This window comes from Ostrinia furnacalis, unplaced genomic scaffold (assembly GCF_004193835.3).
Source record: "Ostrinia furnacalis isolate ACB-3 unplaced genomic scaffold, ASM419383v2 OfSCF7027, whole genome shotgun sequence".
Lineage (NCBI taxonomy): Eukaryota > Metazoa > Arthropoda > Insecta > Lepidoptera > Crambidae > Ostrinia > Ostrinia furnacalis.
In genome coordinates, this window is record NW_021137266.1 from 145,436 (window position 1) to 166,112 (window position 20,677).

Sequence of the window (20,677 nt, forward strand, 5' to 3'; positions counted from 1 at the left end):
TCTTGTTTCATTACATCAGAGAGCCAAGGAGTCTAAACTGGATTGAAGAACGGACTAATATCTCCCATTGGGGCAATTAAGTTTAAATACAAACATAGAATATGTTAATCGAACGGGAAACTAACAGTTCTTAGTTGGTCAAAACAGCCAATTCTTGGAACATCTTCATCATCATTTCAGCCACAGAACGTCTACTGCTGAAGATAAGTCTTGTCAATGATCTCCAGATTGGCCGGTTGGCTGCGGCATCCATTCTTGTATGATACAATACATTTTTATGGGGACATTATACGTATGTATCAGGTGTTCCTGATAATAGAGTCGAAAAAAACATATTGCATGAAAAATTATATTCAGTAAACCGTGTTTCAACATATCATGGGTTGTCACCACTGTATTAGTTATTCATGCAGAAGGAAGGAATGACAATAATAATAATATCAATGGGCCCCGTAGGGCAGCTTTGCGGCGAGCTGTTGGTGAGTAGCGACACCACGGGGCCAGTTGTTAATCCGAGTGCTCCCGAGAGTCGGTCAAGAGTAAGACCCTCGTCTTCGGCTTGGCGAAGTGGAATTCGAGAGGGTCTGCAGGACGTGAAAGTCCTCTGGCTTGCCTTAACCGGCCGGCCAGAGTGGAGTCGCTATATGCTCCAGGGGTGGAAGTGTTAAAGGGCATAACGCCGCGAGTAACCTCGGAGAAAGCGCAGCACACCTCTCTACACCCCTGAGCTGGCAGACGCCAATGTTGCCCCTCAGTCCGTTCTATACGACCCATTACGCCAGGGGGGGCCCATTCAGTCGCTGGCTAGTCACCGCCTGCCATTTTTTAGGGTTCCGTACCTCAAAAGGAAAAAACGGAACCCTTATAGGATCACTTTGTNTCCATCCATAGCCCAGTAACCAGTCCATCCATCCTTCATCCATAACCCTATCCCATTCTCCAATAGCTCCTGTGGACATGCTGGGGATGATCTTTGGCTGCATCCCATGACATACTATAGTCAGAGACTAGATCCAGCATGTGTACCACTTTCACTTTTGTCGATTATTTTGCGCTTAATACGGCCTCTATGTGTTGGATCTGTATCCCCACGCAAGCCTTATAAAGGACCGGGTCACTTTTGACCCGTGAGCTCCAAAGCGTACAAATAATATCAATGTCATTATTACTGGTCCACTTCAGTTTCAGTGTCAGATAACATTTTAGCTAACAAACCTATCTGCAAGTCTTATGCCTATAGTCAGAGGAAGACGTGTTGCACAGTCATAGGTGGAAGAAACAAAAATACTGTCAACCTACGCTACAGTCTTAATAAAGATCGTCGTCATAATGGTCACAGTACGCTGCGCACGCGTCGCATCATCTCATCAGCTGTTACTATAGTGTCTGGCGTGGGGCCAGCTGTGTGGTGACGTCACACGCTACGTTTCACACGTCATCGCTGTTCGTAAGCCGTACATAGACCGCCGTACATTATTATTAATTATTATTATTATATATTTTCTAGACTTGGTATTTTAGAACTGGCGACTTATTTATTTATTTCAGCGACTGTATTGTCACTCTGTTTTGTCAAAACCCTGGATAAGGAGATTGCACGAAGTTGTCAATCGTTTCATGCGCACGCTACATGCATATCCACGGTCTTGACACGAAAAAGCGATTAGCGTCTGGCTAGCATGGGAGTGTAGCCAAAAGTGTTGGTTTTTATAAAATAAAAAAATAAAATAAATTAAAAAGAGAGTCTTTATCCTGCAGTGGCGACTAAATGTGATAACATACGAATTTATTATTATGTACAATAACTTTGTGCACTTAGCCCAATTATTAACCCAATTTGTAATGCAAAGACATTTTTCGCCACTCGCTTTTGACTTCGTGAGTCATGCAACTGGGGCAAAACGTCGATTTAATAATAAATTAAGTGTGCTCATGTTGGTTTACCTTTTCTAGGTATAACCTGAAGCCACACGGTGTATTTTAGCTTTAAACTATATAAGGTACCCGTAGTTTTCTTACTGACCACATATTAACCTGGGCAGCACGGGAGCGGTGCNTTTATCAAATAACCAAAAAAACACGAATTTTTAAGCAGATTTTTGACAAAAAGTATCATTTTTTATTATTTGTTGGAATTTTTTGTGTATTTTATGTATTTTTTTAGTATTGCCTGTTATTTAGCATTATTACTGTTTTTATTTTATCAGGATATACCGCTTAGTTTAAAAGTTATTATGTTTTCTTTACAATAAGTAATTGGAAGAAAAAAAATTCTATAAAAAATTAAAAAAAAATCTCAAAAAATTTTTGACCTCTTTTTTGTCGATAAAAATAGGTCTAGTTTCATCTATTTTCATATGTACACTTTAACGTGACTCACACTGTATATTTTTATTGCAAAACAGGCACTAAATAAGTACAATTACACAAAATACTACAGTGTTTAAGCTTGATAAGCGTTGGACTGTGTAAAGGTGATATAACGCTGTATTGATGATACTACGCCGGATTACCATAAAGTAACTTGAGAATTTGAAAATACCACCAGCATTACCTGTAAGATTTCTATTCATTCACAAGAATAGCACCAAGCTTCTTGTTGAATGTCAGTCAAATGTAGCCAAAAGTCTAGACGTGACAGCCTGCGAGACAGTCTAGTTTGTAGGCTCGTAAAGTATAAGATATGCTATTTTATGAGGGTCACCTTTGCGCGAAGGATGTGCTTCAAGATATATCTACACTAAAATTGTGGGGCAAAAATATTCAGTGTTTTAATAAAAAGATGTTTCAATCCATTGTGAGATGTAGGTAACATGAGAGGAATACTTTCCATTTACCTATTTATATTTTTTCTTAAATATGTACCTAGATGCTACCCGCGACTTCGCAAGAGTGCCGGATGAAGGCTACTTACTTGATGCCCAAAGCACCTGTCCTTTCAGCCTTTGAAAAACGCGGCTTTCAGCCTTTTAAGAGGATAAAAACGTTTTATTTAATAAGTGTATTCTTTCAAGGTAATTAGGAATTTAAGTATTAGAATAGAATTTTAGTATTTTCTTTTCTATCAGGTCTAAGCTAAAACAAAATTCATTATAAAAATATTTCAGTATTTATAGGGCAAAGCGCAAAGAACAACGAAACGAACAAAGAAATAGTTTTACTTTCGCGTTTACAATAACAAATGATTCAGATAACACCACTATTGCTAAATCTAGAAATCCTTTCTTTGTCTTTGACTCTTTCCTTCCTTCGCAAATGAAAAGAGACAAGGAGTAAATAAAAATATTCAACTTTGTATGTACACTCATTTTGGCATCAGAAAAGCTTGTTTGTTAAAACCGACAGTAGTCATGCAAACCAAAAGAGATCTTGTATTTTTGCGTGACCGCAGTCATCCAGTCATACATTTTCAGAAAATAAACCTGAATGATTTCAAAATGACTGTGAATGTGAATGATATCTTCATTTATTCATAGGGTTTCAGGAAATAACTTCTGAATGATGAATCTTTTTATATAATTGTGAGTTATGTGAAAGATATCTCCACACTTTTCTTAACATTTTTCCTGTTATTCATCTGTCTTAGAAATATCAGCGTGTGATCTTTTAATCGTTTTCGTTAGTTACATTTTTAGAATTTTTATTCGTTGTGGTAAATTAAGACTTAGCTCGATATCTTTCGTCACTTAAAATTTTATTCTTATCAACCTGATGTTATTCCGTAGCAAGCTATATTTGTTACGTATTTATATTACTTGAAAATCACTAAGCAAAGAGATTTTCCCTTAATAATATTAAGCTTTCATTTAATCTAGTGTTTTATAATGATAATTAAGTTAACAATTATTACCTACCTTTCAAAACATTATAGCTAGCCATATCTTGTTAAAACAATACGAAACTACCCCAATTATAAGTTTCCAGTTTTGGGCGTCTTGTTTCATTACATCAGAATTCCAAGGAGTCTAAACTACATTGAAGAACGGACTAGTTAATATCTCCCATTGGGGCAATTAGATTTAACAAACCTAGAATATCTTCATTGAACGAAAAACTAACAGTTTCTTAGTGGGTCATGTTGTTAGAATGGCCTGCAATGGCTAATTCTCATATTCATGTCAGCCACAGGACGTCCACTGCTGAAAATAGGTTTGATGATTTCCAGATTGGCTAGTTGCTAATGTACCACAATTTTACGATGGCAAACTCGCCACAGGTATACCAGGGGATAAATGTCCTGTGCGTGTTGCAGCAACGTTGGATTGTCCCATAGTTTTGCGCAACATTCCACGTGACCCGGGAACTGTTTTGTGCTGATGCTCTACAGACAAAAACAGTCCCCGGAAACATACGTAGTTGGTCAACGACAAATTTTTCAACATGTTGCTCTATTTGTCCATGGGACAATGTGTTTTCACCGTTACTTGTCACCACTGTTGTTTCTTTGTAACAATTTCAGTGTCAGACGACATCTGACTTACAAAACTATCTGCAAATCATATATTTATAGTCAGAGGAAGAATACTTATTTTTTTTATGCATAACAAGTCAGAGCCCCGATTACGGTAACTTATAACGTCAACAATCCAGACACGCTTCTCGATTCTGCGATACGATTGGTCGTTCAACAGCGTACGTCAGCTGTTTTGACCAATCGTATTGCAGAATCAGAAACGCGTCTGGATTGTAGACGTTAAAAGTTACCGTAATCGGGGTGCAGGTATTTGACCGCAATCGCACCTGGTGTTACACTTAACAGTTTTTTAATAAGAACTAGCTGACCCGGCGAACTTTGTTCCGCCTTAATGGCAATAAATAACGGGATAAAAAGTATCCTATGTCCTTCTCCTGGCTCTAAACTACCTCCCTGACAATTTTCAGCTAAATCGGTTCAGCCGTTCTTGAGTTATAAGCGAAGTAACTAACACGACTTTCTTTTATATATATAGATTATAAATGATTTATTTTCTCACACAAAATACAGGATAAAATACATATAAAGAAAACACATTAATGAGTGTGTGAGACCGGAGCCTGAGCTAGGTAAATGAATACCTGTGTTACAGGTCACCGGGCCCCCACCACCACGGATTTGAGCAAGTATAACTAGCAAAGGCGAAAACATTTTAAAATACCTACTACTATACTAAAATACTGTTGCGATGCAGTCTATGATGGATCAGTATAGACTGTTATACAGTCATAGGTGGAAGAAACAAAAATACTGTCAACCTACGCTGCAATCTTAAAAAAGATCGTCGTCATAATGGTCACAGTACGCTGCGCACGCGTCGCATCATCTCATCAGCTGTTACTATAGTGTCTGGCGTGGGGCCAGCTGTGTGGTGACGTCACACGCTACGTTTCACACGTCACCACTGTTCGTAAGCCGTACATAGACCAAACATATTTTCTAGACTTGGTATTTTAGAACTGGCGACTTATTTATTTATTTCAGTGACTGTATTGTCACTCTGTCTTGTCAAAACCATGGATAAGAAAATTGCACCCAGTTGTCAATCGGTGCATGCTCACGCTACGTGCATATCCACGGTCTTGACATGAAAAAGCGATTAGCGTCTGGCTGGCATGGGAGTGTAGCCAAATCCTCCATTTGCCTCTGATAAAGTGTTGGTTTTTATAAAATAAAAAAATAAAATAAAAATAAAAAAAATTAAAAAGAGAGTCTTTATCCTGCAGTGGAGACTAAATGACCTAACGATGGTGATAACATACGAATTTATTATTATGTACAATAACTTTGTGCACTTAGCCCAATTATTAACCCAATTTGTAATGCAAAGAAAATTTTCGCCACTTGCTTTTGACTTCGTGAGTCATGCAACTGGGGCAAAACGTCGATTTAATAATAAATTAAGTGTGCTCATGTTGGTTTACCTTTTCTAGGTATAACCTGAAGCCACACGGTGTATTCTAGCTTTAAACCATATAAGGTACCCGTAGTTTTCTTACTGTCCATACTATATTATCCTGGGCAGCACGGGAGCGGTGCCTTACAACCACTGCCATACAAACCTGATGGCAGGTTACGTGGTTTAAGAAGAAGCATACTTGCTCAATAAATATCTATTCACTCGAGCCTTAAATGCAGTTTATAGAGAGCAGGAAATTCCCTTATTTTACAACGCAGAAGAAAATGTTACAAATATTTTTCCGTCGATGTTTCACGCCAAAACCGATGTTACAATTTCAGTGACTTACTGAGGTAAGAAAGGCAAATGGTATGAAAAGTAGATTGGCGAAACAATCATTTTAAATTATAAGGTGATGAATTACACATTTATTGACCTACTTAATTCTCTGTGACAGACCTAAACCCACATACATGAAGTCATTTTACAAGCTATCTAAATATACATAACTCAAAGGTGAGTGACTGACTGACATAGTGATCTATCAACGCACAGCCCAAACCACTGGACGGATCAGGCTGAAATTTGGCATGCAGGTAGATGTTATGACGTAGGCATCCGCTAAGAAAGGATTTTACGAAACTCCACCCCTAAGTGGGTAAAACGGGATCCACGCGTACGAAGTGTTTTAATGTCAAGGTAGGTATACAGCTATAATTACTACTTATATCTATCTGTATATGGGTTCAAAGACAAGACGCAATTTAAAATAATATTATGTAAAACCTCTAGACAATAAATATTCAACAAAATCTCAAAAGGCGCGAGTTGCCGGAGCTTTCAAAGCTGCGAATGTCAATTAGAAGCTCATCCCAGGTTTAGCATAAACATTAGGTAGGCAATTAGGTGGACAGGCCCTGCCTAGGGATGACAAGGGCAGAAAATAGAGGACTCTTTTGAAAAAAAGAAAGAAAGAAACAATTATTTCTATGGACATCACATAAAGGACAAAAAAGGTAAATAAAAAAGACAGAAGTAACACAAAACATAACAATGGAAGAGAAAGTGGACTGAGCAGTGCCACCCTGTCGCAAACAGCGATGTCCATCGCAATGGGACCCCACTCAGCATATGCCGTGGCCCACGGTGAGGAAGGCCACGACGCTGGTTTTCAGTGTGCCCTATGCCGAGTGGGAGTCACGGACACTAACCTATCCGTCGTCGTGGTGTCGTGGCCTCCCTCAACGGGGGCCATGGCATATGCTGAGTGGGGTCCCATTGCGATGGACATCGCTGTGCGACAGGGTGGCACTGCTCAGTTTTACTTTCACTTTCATTGTATGTTTTATTTTATGTCACCTATGTCTTATTTACTTTTTTTTTCTATTATTTACATCTTTTGTCTTCTGTGATGTCCATGGCAATAAATGTTTCTTTCTTTCTTTCTTTCTTTCTTTCTTTCTTTCTTTATCCTTTTCATAAATAATTCCTAGAATTAACTCATAAAACGTTAAAAACTGTGTTACCTTTGTTTTTCTGCGATACCTACTGATTTTCATTTAATTTAAAATCAAGAATTAGTCTATAAAAAGTGACGTCAAACGTGGGTACTTACATATTCAAAGAAACTCATGTTTGATCGTAAAACTGCTCTATTAACAGACACTAGAGTAACTTCGCATGTCATTAGTTTGTTTAAATTTAAAATTTTCATACATACACACACAAAAACGGTACAAAAAGGCAATTCTCTACCAGCTAACCTTAGTTTAAACATGTTTACTTGATAATCAATGAATGTAATTAGATTTAGAGTGACGTTATTTACGTGAATAAGTCTTATTTACTTCTCGTACCTAAATTATTATATAAAATGTAAATCAATCGTGTAATATCTCTATTTTATTATCCTTTACGAGACATTAACGACATAAAACATTAAACTCCCATTTCCTTGCCAAATTATTTTAATTACTAACCAGTGATAAATGTATTGATGATATCATCAAATCACGTAACGTTTAAATAACTGTGTAAATTAAATTTTAATTTAATATCGTTATAACCTACATGATTTTTATACGCATTAAGCGACGGATTAACATATACAAAGTAGGTACTTTTTATAAACTATCAAGATTCATTAATTCCTCTAAAATTCTGTAGAGCGATAGAAATCTATGACGACACATATTAAAAAACATAGTTGACAACTTGACGCTAGTGTCGTTTGACATTTAGGCTGAAAAACACCGGTTAAGGTTATAGTTACTGTAAAGTAAGATGGTGCAACTCAGTCATAAATAACTTTGTTTTACAAATCACCAATTAAAATTCTAAGTAGCTAGTCAATAAAAACAGTGCGTACTTAATGCGTATTAATTGTTAGACGTAACTAGCTTTCTCTTTGTCGATCCTTCGAATATGCAATAGATGTAGAAGTTAGCTATTAAAATAAGTGGTTATCCGGTACAATATGATGCAATTTAGCGCTGCGATAATATTGCAAGCGATTCTCAATCTTGGTTCCGTTTATTTACAATACAGAGTCGAAAATTACTAATAACAGTCTCATACTGATGTTCTAGAAGTTACTAGCAGTAAATGTAGCTTAGGATTTCAGAAGTTGTGACTTGTGACCCAGATTATGAACGTAGTGACCCGATAATACTACGGAGTTTAGATGTTCCCTCGCCACAGTACCGATTTTTTTTTCATAAATATTCAAAAGAGGCAACGACGTCACGGGAGCTAAGTGACTGGCTGGGTGATAGGACCTTTTCAAAATCGGAACGCATTTTTAGGTTGATTCATAGATTTTTCCAGCCGGCCAGGGGTTTTTCTTTAAAATAGTTTTACTTAAAAATTTCACTACATTCCTGAAGTTTCTTTTGTTATTATTAGAAGCTTTTTGACGATTAATTAATTTTTTCGTTGCTCGTATGGATTTTTGTCACCAAAAAGGTTAATAAATATCGGAACTCTTTCTTTGTAGCCTTCGCCGAAACAAAAAACAATTCAACATTTTGAAATAAGAACACTGTTGCGGCTAATTTCTTTTTTACCAACCAGGGTGTAACGTAAAATTCGTTGCCAAAAAGGCTAAAATACTAACGTTAGCTGTTCTGTGCTGGCCGGCGAATCGCGTCCATCCCGACATCTCACCACCCCATCGGTTACACTCATGCAACACCACTGTAGCTCACTGCACACGAAAAAAACCCGAAAACGGACACTATGCACTATAACATTGTAATTGCAACACAAATATTTACAAAGAACAGTGTACGGAAGCGGTATGTGGGTATATTCCGGGTATTTCAAGATGCGAGGCGCGCTCTCGGAGCGATCGCCATGTTGGTTTGGGGGCCGATTCGCGCGCGCGCCAAATATGACGTGGTGTTGCCAGGAAAATGTTTTTACCCTTTTGCTTGGTAGAATTTAGGTTGGGTTTCTAAATATTATGTAATTTTTTTACAATTTTTAAAGAAAAATATTTTGAATATTAAAAGTAGTAGTACAAGTAAACTGCCGCCTAGTTGTATCGCATAGGCAGACTACTATATCAGAGGTTGCGGTCGCGCTCCGTACAAACTAGCATTTTGTGTGCATGAATTTATTTTTAGCCTGTTTTTAAAATGTAACTTTTTATCTTTTGTTAACTGGTACTCATAATAAAAGTTTTGTGTAGTCGAAAAATATTTATTTATCTGTAATTCCTTTAATATCGATTAGTCATTTAAAAGCAACTGAGAGAACTGTGCATTTCCATGCGATACTCTTGATTTTCATAAATGAATAAATATTAAGTATAATGTGAAAAAATAAGAATGTTAAAATAACGAATATTACTACAAAAATATGAGACTCTACCTACTTAATATTATTTTATGAAACGCAAAACGAAGATGATTTTTTTCTTATTGCGCTACATTTCTAAGACCACCCGTAAGTACCGTAAGCACTTTTATGTTAAAACTATTTCTACTAACCTATCCCACTCACAAAATATTACCCCAAAAACAAAATAAATGGTAATCCAATCCGCCACCTGGCCACCCCACAACGCATGCGCGGTTTCCCGCCACTGCAATACGACGTCGTATAAAACATGCGCCTATTTTTATTTCTTTGCGCCTTTGAGTGACGTCTATTACGTCTCTTGGTAAATAACTAAAAATTCGACCTATTTGGACGCACTTTTTGCTTTGTCTGTCTGTCTCTGTCTACTGGGACTTGTAATTATGTACTTACCTAGGTACTAGTGCTACTAGGGGATGTTTTAAGGTATTGTCTTCAAATCTTCTCAGCATGGCCCATTTATTGTCCTGAAGCAGTGGTAGGGTTAATATTGGGACGTGTAAAAGTGCTTTTTAAAAGCCTATTTGCAAAAATAAATGAGTTTTATGTTTTTTTTTTAAATAAAAGATAAGTGGTGTAACCTACATTACAAAAGCCAGTTGTGTTTTAATTATTTGATGTTAAAGATAAAAGTTATTAGGTTGATCGTCAGTTAATTAATTATGACGTGTCAATCTGTAGTTAGCTTGACATTTTAATTGATTTGTGTAAAAATGATGATTTAAAAAAAGGCTGATATTAATTAAATTACTTTCCATGTTTTGTTCATAAACTAATATGTTTAGCACTTAAATAATGTTGCATTATTACATACTTTTAAGGATAAGTAAACTTTATCGCACTTGACATTCTCTTCCTGTCAACTATGCAACGTTTTTGCTAACAACGAAACAATTTACTGACTTCACATAACATCTTATTAACTTTAACGTAACCTTCTCGAATCGAAATCGAAACGTTGTCTACAGGCACCTGGCCCTAAGAACTTTAAATCCTGCCCTGGGCCAGAATAAACCCTGGGTATACTTACTTTATTAAACTAAGATTAATCTTATCATTAAATTAAAAATGACGTCCAGCATGGATTAACAGCTCTGCCTAATATTTGATAGCGATTGCAGTTATCAATTAATCGTCTTATTTCATAAACGGGGTTATTTACAAGATTACCTTGTTTAATTAAAATTCATGCGTAAATTGTAATCATTAGCTTTTAACTAGAAATATAAAATTCAAACTTCTTGACCCGATAGACTTCAGTTGTCCAGCAGTGGACGTCATTTGGCTGAAGCGAACGAACGAACGAAACTGATATTGCCATACTAAACTGATGTTTTTGTATTTAGCACTACATTTCATATAGTAAGGTGAATAGGAGACAATCATTTAATAAACTTATCAAGAATCATAATAGAAATCAGAAATGTTGCATCATGTATGTATGTATGTTCCATGTATGCGTGTGTGTCTTGTTGGTTGTCCTAATAAATAAAATAAAATGTTGTTAACAGTTTATTCATGAAAATGAATCGAAATTAAAATCCTTACAAAAACTTTCTCTACTTGTCTTCCTCGCTCGTGCTCTCCGAGCTTCCATTAGAGCTTTCGCTGGAGTTTTCGTTCGAGCTTTCGTTGGAGTTTTCGTTGGAGCTTTCGTTGGAGTTTTCGTTGGAGCTTTCGTTTGAGCTTTCGTTGGAGTCTTCGTTGGAGTTTTCGTTGGAGCCTTCGCTGGAGCCTTCACCGCTGCCAGCCTCTTCGGGGTCCCAGTCGAAGTTGATGCCGGTCAGCTGGTAGTACCAGTCGTGGTAGTAACCGGCACGAATGAAACCTGGGGAAGGGCTCAGATTAATAAAGCCCAAAGGGTATCTCTCTCCCTTTTGCTGAACTACATTATGTATTCGTAAGTAGGTTGAACTTGGTTCCCATTTTATGTTTTGGTGGGATTTATGACTACCAAAAGCGCAATAGGGACTTTAATTCTGTGTCAGACCGAAATTTAAACACGAGCAAAAGGTAGTGAGTACCAGTCGAGTCATTACTTACCAGCTGGGAAGTCAGTGTGGCAACCAGTAGCGGAGACGAAGGAGGTGACACCTACAACTGACAGCTGGCCGTCCACATCAACCACCGTCAGGGGACCGCCGCTGTCACCCTGCGCACGCACAAATCAACAATAAAATATCGGTTATATCAGGGTCATTTAGTCTACCGCCGGGAGGGACTGTGGTAGTGAAGGCTTTGTCCGGAATCTACAGTTTCTTCCCACTCAAGGCGAATGACGGAGCACCGGGGTCTTTTTAGTGAGCCCTACATAACCTACCCTGTCCCCGCAGGTTAGGTATGAAATTCAATGCATTTTTTCCCCAAAAAAAAGGGTCATTTTAGTCTCCACAACAGGAGCTCGACCCTCTTGTCTCCTTTTACAACATCCACAGTCATCAGGTATATTTACTCTCGTCTGCAGGAGCTAGATCCTCTCTAATTTTCCATAGACAGTCGTTTGGAGCAGAAAAACTGCTATTAACGAACATGTGATGAGAAACTTGTAGAATCAATTCAGTCAAAAATTCAGAAGATAGCCAAAATCATTAAACCGGAATTGAAGGTCCGTAGGATAACCAAAATCACTGCGTTACAAATTAAAAAAAAATTAAGTACCCGCTTTGAAATGTAGTGTTTTCTTATTAATTCCTATCGTTTAGTAAGAATACATGGATATTTTCTTCCTATCACGTCTCATTTTTTTCCGTGAGGATGTGCTAAATTATGCTAAAAACTGAAAGAATCGAACATAATTTAAAGAAATCTAATAAAATATACCAGATTTTTATACATCAATCAAGTTTATTTTTTATCATTTAGGTATAAAAAATATAAGAAAAATCAATTCATACAATTGAAACCCAAAATACCTTTAAATTTTAACATTGTCTTTTGTGTTTTGAAAGATTTTCTCGTTTTAGACGCCAACAGTTATCGCCTAGCATAGTTGTGTCCCAACGGCCTTGAAATCGTTCTTTAAGCTTCTTTACATCTTGGTGGAACCTCTCATCATTGACAGCACCAAGATTAGATGGAAAGAAAGGTAAGTGGGAATGAAGAAAGTGAATTTTTAACCACATTCTACAACCCAACTTTTCGTATGCTTTTAACATGTTGTTAACTAGCTGTTATGAATTTTCGGCTCTACGGTTCCCTAAAAAACCCTTTTACAACTGCTTTCAGTGATAACCAGGTATCGAGTTCCTTGTCAGTAAGCTTTTTGGCAAAATTTAGGTATTTCATCAATGTGCGTATTTGTGGTCCCATGAATATCCCTTCTTTGAGTTTTGCGTCACTTAACTTTGAAAAAACCGTCTTCAAATATATAAATCCATCTCCCTCTTTATTCTTAGCCTTAAAATTTTTTTCATCAGACTAAGTTTTGTGTTGAGTGGTGTTTACCATAAACAAAATTTATTTGGTGCATTTTTGCAGTTGCGACGGCCACTTAGTTCAGTAGTCATGTTGGATTTTCAAATAAATATGCTCAGAGATATCGNGAACCTACATAAGCATGGTAGGCCGTGATTGCCGTACCTAGATTAGTGACTGATCTGACACACTTTAGAGCATATACAAATGAATTGATACGGCTACAAATACTATCTATATGCATTTTCCAATTAAGATCTTTTACTCTCGTCTGCAGGAGCTAGATCCTCTCTAATTTTCCATAGACATAGTCGTTTGGAGCAGAAAAACTGCTATTAACGAACATGTGATGAGAAACTTGTAGAATCAATTCAGTCAAAAATTCAGAAGATAGCCAAAATCATTAAACCGGAATTGAAGGTCCGTAGGATAACCAAAATAATCGACATAGCCCGTAGAATTGACACACACGTTCTGGCCTTGGGCCGGGCCGAAAAGTTCTCAAATAGTCACTGAAGGCGGAAGACGGACCAACGATCTGCGAACGAAAGGTTGCGAGAAGGACCTGGACGCGAGCAGTGCAAGACCAGTTGTGTGGAAAACCTTAGAGGAAATCTTTTTGGGCAGTGGATGTTTGTTGGTATTTGGTTAAAGGCAAAACAAAAATTCACATTTGACAAAAGCCAATTGAGATCTACCTAAGTACTTCGAGCTACTTGTAATTATTGCTGTTTAATAACACACGAGGGAAGCGCGGGTGCGGGGAGTTTGATCCGAGCAATCCGAGCGTCATTATTGTAGTGTGCGTGTGCACTCATGGATAATTTAGCGTGTACCTACCGATAACACTCAAACATTAGCGGAAGAATGGTGGGGCGCGTCTTCGTGGATGAAACGATCCATACCTGGCAAGTGGACTGACTGGACACGTTGTACGCGCTGGCGCAAATGGTAGAGTCTTGGATGATGGAGCTGAAGCCGTAGCGCACGCGACAGTAGGAGTTCTCCACGCCTAGCAGGTACACCCAGTTGAGGTTCTCGGGAGACGTGGCTGCAGGTTACAGAGAAAGAATTACAAAAGGCACCGCTCATAAAGGACTAAAAAGAGGAAGGCGTTGAATAACTTTTAAAAGCCACGATAGCCGAACGGTTAAGGGGTGACTCGAGATCCGAGGAACGCTGGTTCGAATCTCACCGCCACTCAACTTTTGTGGTGAGCTCACTCGTAACACAAGTATATTTAGCCTACATTTTAAAATAAACAACAAAAAAATAAAACATTCGATATTTTTACACAAAGAAAAAATACAAATAAATAATCAACGACAATGTATTTTGCTACACAAATTGTTTATCTCAAAGCTTCGTTTGGCATTATCATTTTTTTACGACTGCCTTGCTCTGCATAAAAAAACTTACCGTTACTGATAGATTCGCGGGAATGTAATTAAAGTTACAGATTTTATCTTTGCGGACATCTACAGCTGAATTACAGAGCGAAGTGAAGTGCAGCACTAAAAAGAGCAGCTAACGCTGTCTAAAGCCTGGTCCGTGAGCACGTAGAATTTTGTCCAATGACCCCAAGCTACCCATATTTATCGCTCGCGCGTAATTAATTATGTTGCTGTTGCGCTCGCACACTCACTGCGGGCGCCCGTCGCACAGTCGCGACAGCAATATAATTACACAGTATATACAGGGTGTTAGGTAAAAGGGTATATGAGCCGACATTAGCCCATGTTAACATGGTCATATAAATGGTATGGTGAAGTCAGAAATTTGATATCATCATTTTCATTTTTTTAATTTTCATCTATACTTATAATAAATCTGTAGAGAGGTCAATTCTGTACATGAAATATATTTTCAAAATAACTATCAGGGGGTGATTAGTGATCGATACTGATGCCAAAAATGCAATCAGTAAAATTTTTGTCTGTCTGTCTGTCTGTCTGTCTGTCTGTCTGTCTGTCTGTCTGTATGTTCCTTATAGAAACAAAAACTACTCGACGGATTTTAACGAAACTTGGTACAATTATTCTTCATACTCCTGGGCAGGTTATAGGATACTTAGGAATTCCCACGGCACCGGNATAGATTCGCGGGAATGTAATTAAAGTTACAGATTTTATCTTTGCGGACATCTACAGCTGAATTACAGAGCGAAGTGAAGTGCAGCACTAAAAAGAGCAGCTAACGCTGTCTAAAGCCTGGTCCGTGAGCACGTAGAATTTTGTCCAATGACCCCAAGCTACCCATATTTATCGCTCGCGCGTAATTAATTATGTTGCTGTTGCGCTCGCACACTCACTGCGGGCGCCCGTCGCACAGTCGCGACAGCAATATAATTACACAGTATATACAGGGTGTTAGGTAAAAGGGTATATGAGCCGACATTAGCCCATGTTAACATGGTCATATAAATGGTATGGTGAAGTCAGAAATTTGATATCATCATTTTCATTTTTTTAATTTTCATACAAAATAAATTTTATAAAGTCCGATTTGTATGAAAATTAAAATAATTAAAATGAAGATATCAATTTTCTGACTTCACCATACCATTTATATGACCATGTTAACATGGGCTAGTGTCGGCTCATATACCCATTTACCTAACACCCTGTATAATCTATTGTGATAATTACGCGCGAGCGATAAGGATGGGTAGCTTGGGGTCATTGGACAAAATTCTATGTGCTCACGGACCAGGCTTTAGTGGTCAAGCTACAGCCATATTGTTTTTACAGATTTCGTTGGTTTGCTAATTGGTTGGTTAGTACGGGCACATATTACCAATGAGTTACTGTACGGGTTTTGTTTATGTGCGCTGTCCCCATTTCGCTGCGGACTAAATACAAGGCACAACTGTATGGTGTGGTCAAGCTATGGGTGCAGCTGTTGGTGTGGCCAAGCTGTATGTACCTGGTATCTTAAACAGTCACTCACCTTGAGTCCAGAGCAGCCCCCAGCCACTGGCAGTCAACTGCACGCGGTCGTAGCTCTTGTCCTTGTCGGCTGAGCGCTGGATCCTCACGGGCTTGATGAGGTCTGCGGAAGGCAGTCAAGGTTATATCCAATAGCATAATAAAACAGTTACAAGTATGTAACCACATTATTCATTGCTTCACGTGGTTACATATACATAAGCCCTAGCCGTACTCGTTCTCGTAGTGAGTACGAGAGGTAGACCATCATCGGCTGCTGATTATTACAGATACAGATATTTATTTGCATCACCATAATGTTTCTCTATAAGGCCTATAGTGAGGAAAATGCAGCGTGGAACGCCCACCCAAGGTTGAGCGACCCTTTTACATTACCTACCAACCGTTCAATATGGAAAGCAGTGGACGTCCTGTGACTGAAATGGTCTATAACACACCTATAATGACCATATTGTTAAATAAAGTAAATAAGGCTTAAAGCTAACAGATCATTATTTATTTATTTAAGGCATACCTAAAGACTGACGGGCACATCAAATAGAAGAAAGAAGGATCTACTAATAAAACACAAACTATTAAAAACAAGTCATACAATATTGGTCAAGTCCATGATGTTGATGCTCTCACCAGTATACTCGACAGGTCTCCTCAGCTTGATGACGCCGATGTCATTGGGCTGCACCACACCGGGGAAGGCCTCGTTGTAGCTGGGATGGTTGTAGTACTCCGTGGACTCCTGGATGAGAGCCGGACGAGTCAGGTTGACGGTGCCGAAGCGGAGGACCAGGGAGACGCGGCTGGAGGTATAAAGAAACATGTCATTGCGAACGAGTGTAAGCTTCTGGTTCAGGTCTCATTCCAACGCTATGACAGTATACTACTTCATTCTGAGTCCAATTTTCAGTAGGGAGACACAGCGTAAAGCTCATAGCAGACTTATCAACACGGAAACGGATCAACACCTGTCGCCTTTCGTGAGCTTTTATCGACTTTCGCGCGCTGTCAATTGCGAGGCGATTCGTTTACGTTCCGTGCGGATGCAGTATGAAGTTTCATACAAAGAACTGACTGCCTCGAGTTGATACGGTTACGATCCCTTTCCGGGTTGATAAATGTGCGACGTTTTTTCAAGCCCACTTACGCAGCAGTGCAGTGAGCAGCAGTCAGCGCCCACTCGTGGTGGATGAGGGAGGCTCCGCACGAGGATACACCCCCACCGGGGTTCACCATCCTCAGGGAGATCTGGTGAGGGATCTGGCCCTCTTGCGCCTCCCATCCTGAGACGATGCGGGCAGCGCCTGGAGGGAAAAGCAATAGTTTATTTATTTTTCCACACATTTAAGCTTCAACCACACCAACGCGTGCAGATCGCCATCGCCGACGCGATCAAAGGCCAATGACAAGTCGAGCGACCAATGGCAGTTCACGCGACCTGTCATTTCCCTATGATCGCACCGTGATCGCGCCGGCGATGGCGGTCTGCACGCGTTGGTGTGGTTGAAGCATTACACTATCATTACAGGTGAGATCTAATGCGATAGTACAACTTTAAGTTTTAAACGCCTCTGTGGTTTAGTGGTCCCATTATGGTTCCAGATGTTCTGGGTTCGATTCCTAGAGGGGGCAAATGTTCCTGCTTGGTTTGGGTGGTGGTAGCGCTTATTCTGTCTAACTATATCGCATATTAGCTACCACCATCTTACTTAAATAAGTCTGTCGCCACAACAATAAAACTGAAGGCAAGACAGCCCAGTTTCTCTGTGGTTGAGGATTAAGAATGAAGCTCGCTTCTGCCTTTCAGACTGATCATCGTTTTTTAAGTCAACCATATGAGATGCAGGCCAAGAGCTCTTTCATCGTGGATGTCTTTTGGGTATTAAATTTTTACTAGGATTTTATGAATGAGGATAAATTCTTAAAACTTACCTCGTGCAACCTCAGGGAAGGTCAGCTGATCTCCGGCAAATGCCTGCAAAGTACAAAAAAGCAATAGAATGTAGACCACCAAATTATAGCAGGCAGTCCACAAGTAAGTTGTTTATTGTCCCACGCCAATTAGCTTTACTATGTCTCACTTGTGAACTCTTTATTCAAATTGTCCAATAATTTCTTATCTACCCATGTAGGTAATTCATAAAATTATTAATCTCCAAAGCACGTGATTTTATTTAGATAACGCAGTTTATAATTTGGAAACTACGCTCAAAATTCAATTCTATTTATGATAGAGTCAATTCTGGGAACATTCCACACTGGAGTTTCAGTTAGGTACCTACATTCTATATTGGAGTGCTGGTTACATTCCATACTGGAGTTTTGGTTACATTCCACACTGGAGTTCATACACTTTATTTCTTTCCGTTAATAATAATCTACGGCAACGCTCTCCTTGAACCACCCCAAGAATATTTATGACATAGGTATTCCGAATATCAAGCTACAACATAGCCGAAATCGCAAAATAACATTTGTCACAGATATAGGATAGGCATTCTTACAAAAAATCCAGCACGAAGTAAGTCTATCATGAATGTTACTTTGTCTAAGGCTGAGTTGCACTACTTAACTTAACCGTAACTTTAACGATAACCGGTGTTTTTTGTACGGTTTTCGACAGATTTTTGACATTTGTTAAAGCTAAAGTAAAATGGTGTAACCCAGTCTAAGCGTGCAATTAGATGTAACTTTAACGAATCGAAATCTTTTAACGAGTGTTACATTATCCTACAGGCACAAGTTTTAAAATAAATTACCGGAGCTCCAGCCACTGCCAACACTAACACAATATATCCCAACATGGTGACGAAAGCAAGCTGTAAATGGATGCCCTGCTCGCTTTTATACTGGTGATAATTGTAATTAAACTGATTAACTGATAACGCAAAGGATTATCCTAATTTTCACTGGCACAAAATACCAATACCTACTTCAGTACGTAGATGCGGCGTTCAAGGCCTGCGTAAAAAATAATTTGGAATTTTGTGATAAAATTAAGTTTATTAGTTGAGGAACCGTTTTCTACCGGTCCGGCGTCAACGGTTCGAATGGAAATCGAATCATGCGCGCTCTTGAGCACGTAAATTAGTTGAGTTTTTATTGGCGGTCAAGCTGTAGATCCTGGCTACACAGGAGTTGAGTTGAACAAACATCAGGTCTGAAAAATTTAGGAAGTATAGGCCAATTCCATTTGGTTCTGTAAAATTGTAGTTGTATTCCTGCAGTGGAGAGTAAATGACCTGATGAATGATGATGATAATAATGAACATTCTTTTTCTTTAGGTACTATTTCCAAAGGTAGTTCTTTTTTGAGTCATTTTATTTATTTATTTGAACACCAACAAGGTTACATTTTTGTATATATATCATTTTTTGCCATGAAAATAATAGGTAACAAGCTGTTGGCACTAAGTAAATAAATGTAAGCTAAATATAGCTTTAAGCAGACAGCTGTGAAGATCCGCAAAGCTTATTATTATGCATGACGAGGAATAAATAAATCTAATCAAGCAACGATAAACTCTGTAAAAACCAGTGGACTATCTGTTTGTACCGATAATAACTTGGCCTAAAGTTGTGACAAATGTCTTAAGTAGGAAACAATCGCTCATAACCTTAAGCCCGCCACACACTGATATCTTGAAGCAGCTAATATTAATAGCTTCAAGCTGCGACTGCATAGCAAACTACAGTATTCTACGTACACACAAACACGGCACCGCTTGAGCTGTTGTGTCAGCACAGAAATTTCGTCATGTGGTCAAGTAGTCACCAGGGATACAATGACTACTCGAGCTGGCGACTACTTTAGGGTAGTTATAGCGCTCCTTTATTGGTTGGGTTTTATGGCGGTCAAGCTGTAGATCCTGGCTACACAGCAGTTACAGTGGTGGGAACGAGAGGTGGGAATAGTCCCGTTTTGGCGCAGTTACCTCCGCCCGCGCTCTTCATTCGAAGTCGCGCGCGCCAACTGCTCCAGCAGTTATTTATCAAGGGCAGCTTCAAGCTGTTAACTATGACTACCGACTGCAAGAGCGGTCCGTGGATGGCGAGCATAAGCCCGTGTCAACGACCAAGCCATAACGCAACGTTTTCCATTGCTAACCACTANGCCACTGGACGGAAACCAAAAATGGAGTAGTACCTACAAGATAGAGACAAAATGGAAAAATACAGCCCAGTATGAGTTGGGTAAGGTTCGTAGTTTGCAAAGCTTTTGGATTTATGGGTGCCAGCCGACGGGACCCTATTACTCAGACTATGATCCATCCATTCGTCTGTCTCTATTTTTGAAACCGTACTTTAGTAGCTGGAGGACTATGACAACATTTAATAAAAGTAAAAAAAGTGAATATTGTTATTGACGTTTTGTCTAGCACATACACAAACGCCACATATTTAAATAATGTATTCTTCTTTGTTCTTCTTAGAAAATAAAAATACGTATTTTTTCCTTGCGCAATGTAAGCACCTACCTATTTTACTTAACTACGTTTTAGGAAATGCAGCCATAATAATCTCCTAATCAGCTCGTCCAGGATTGAACTAAGCACGCCTAGTATTATAACTTGAATTTCGACACCG

The 20,677-nt window shown here is 38.8% G+C and overlaps 1 protein-coding gene across 1 annotated transcript; it reads right to left on the reverse strand.

Moving 5' to 3' along the window:
* Positions 1 to 11,230: 11,230 nt before the first annotated feature.
* LOC114363223 (collagenase-like) lies at positions 11,231 to 18,932 on the reverse strand. The gene is made up of 8 exons (XM_028318889.1): positions 18,850 to 18,932; positions 18,023 to 18,065; positions 17,238 to 17,394; positions 16,724 to 16,893; positions 16,098 to 16,199; positions 14,054 to 14,199; positions 11,778 to 11,886; positions 11,231 to 11,562 (listed from the first exon to the last, which is right to left on the reverse strand). The coding sequence occupies exons 1-8, from the start codon at positions 18,892 to 18,894 to the stop codon at positions 11,294 to 11,296; spliced, it is 1,041 nt and encodes a 346-aa protein (XP_028174690.1). The 5' UTR covers positions 18,895 to 18,932; the 3' UTR covers positions 11,231 to 11,293.
* Between the last annotated feature and the right edge of the window lie 1,745 nt (positions 18,933 to 20,677).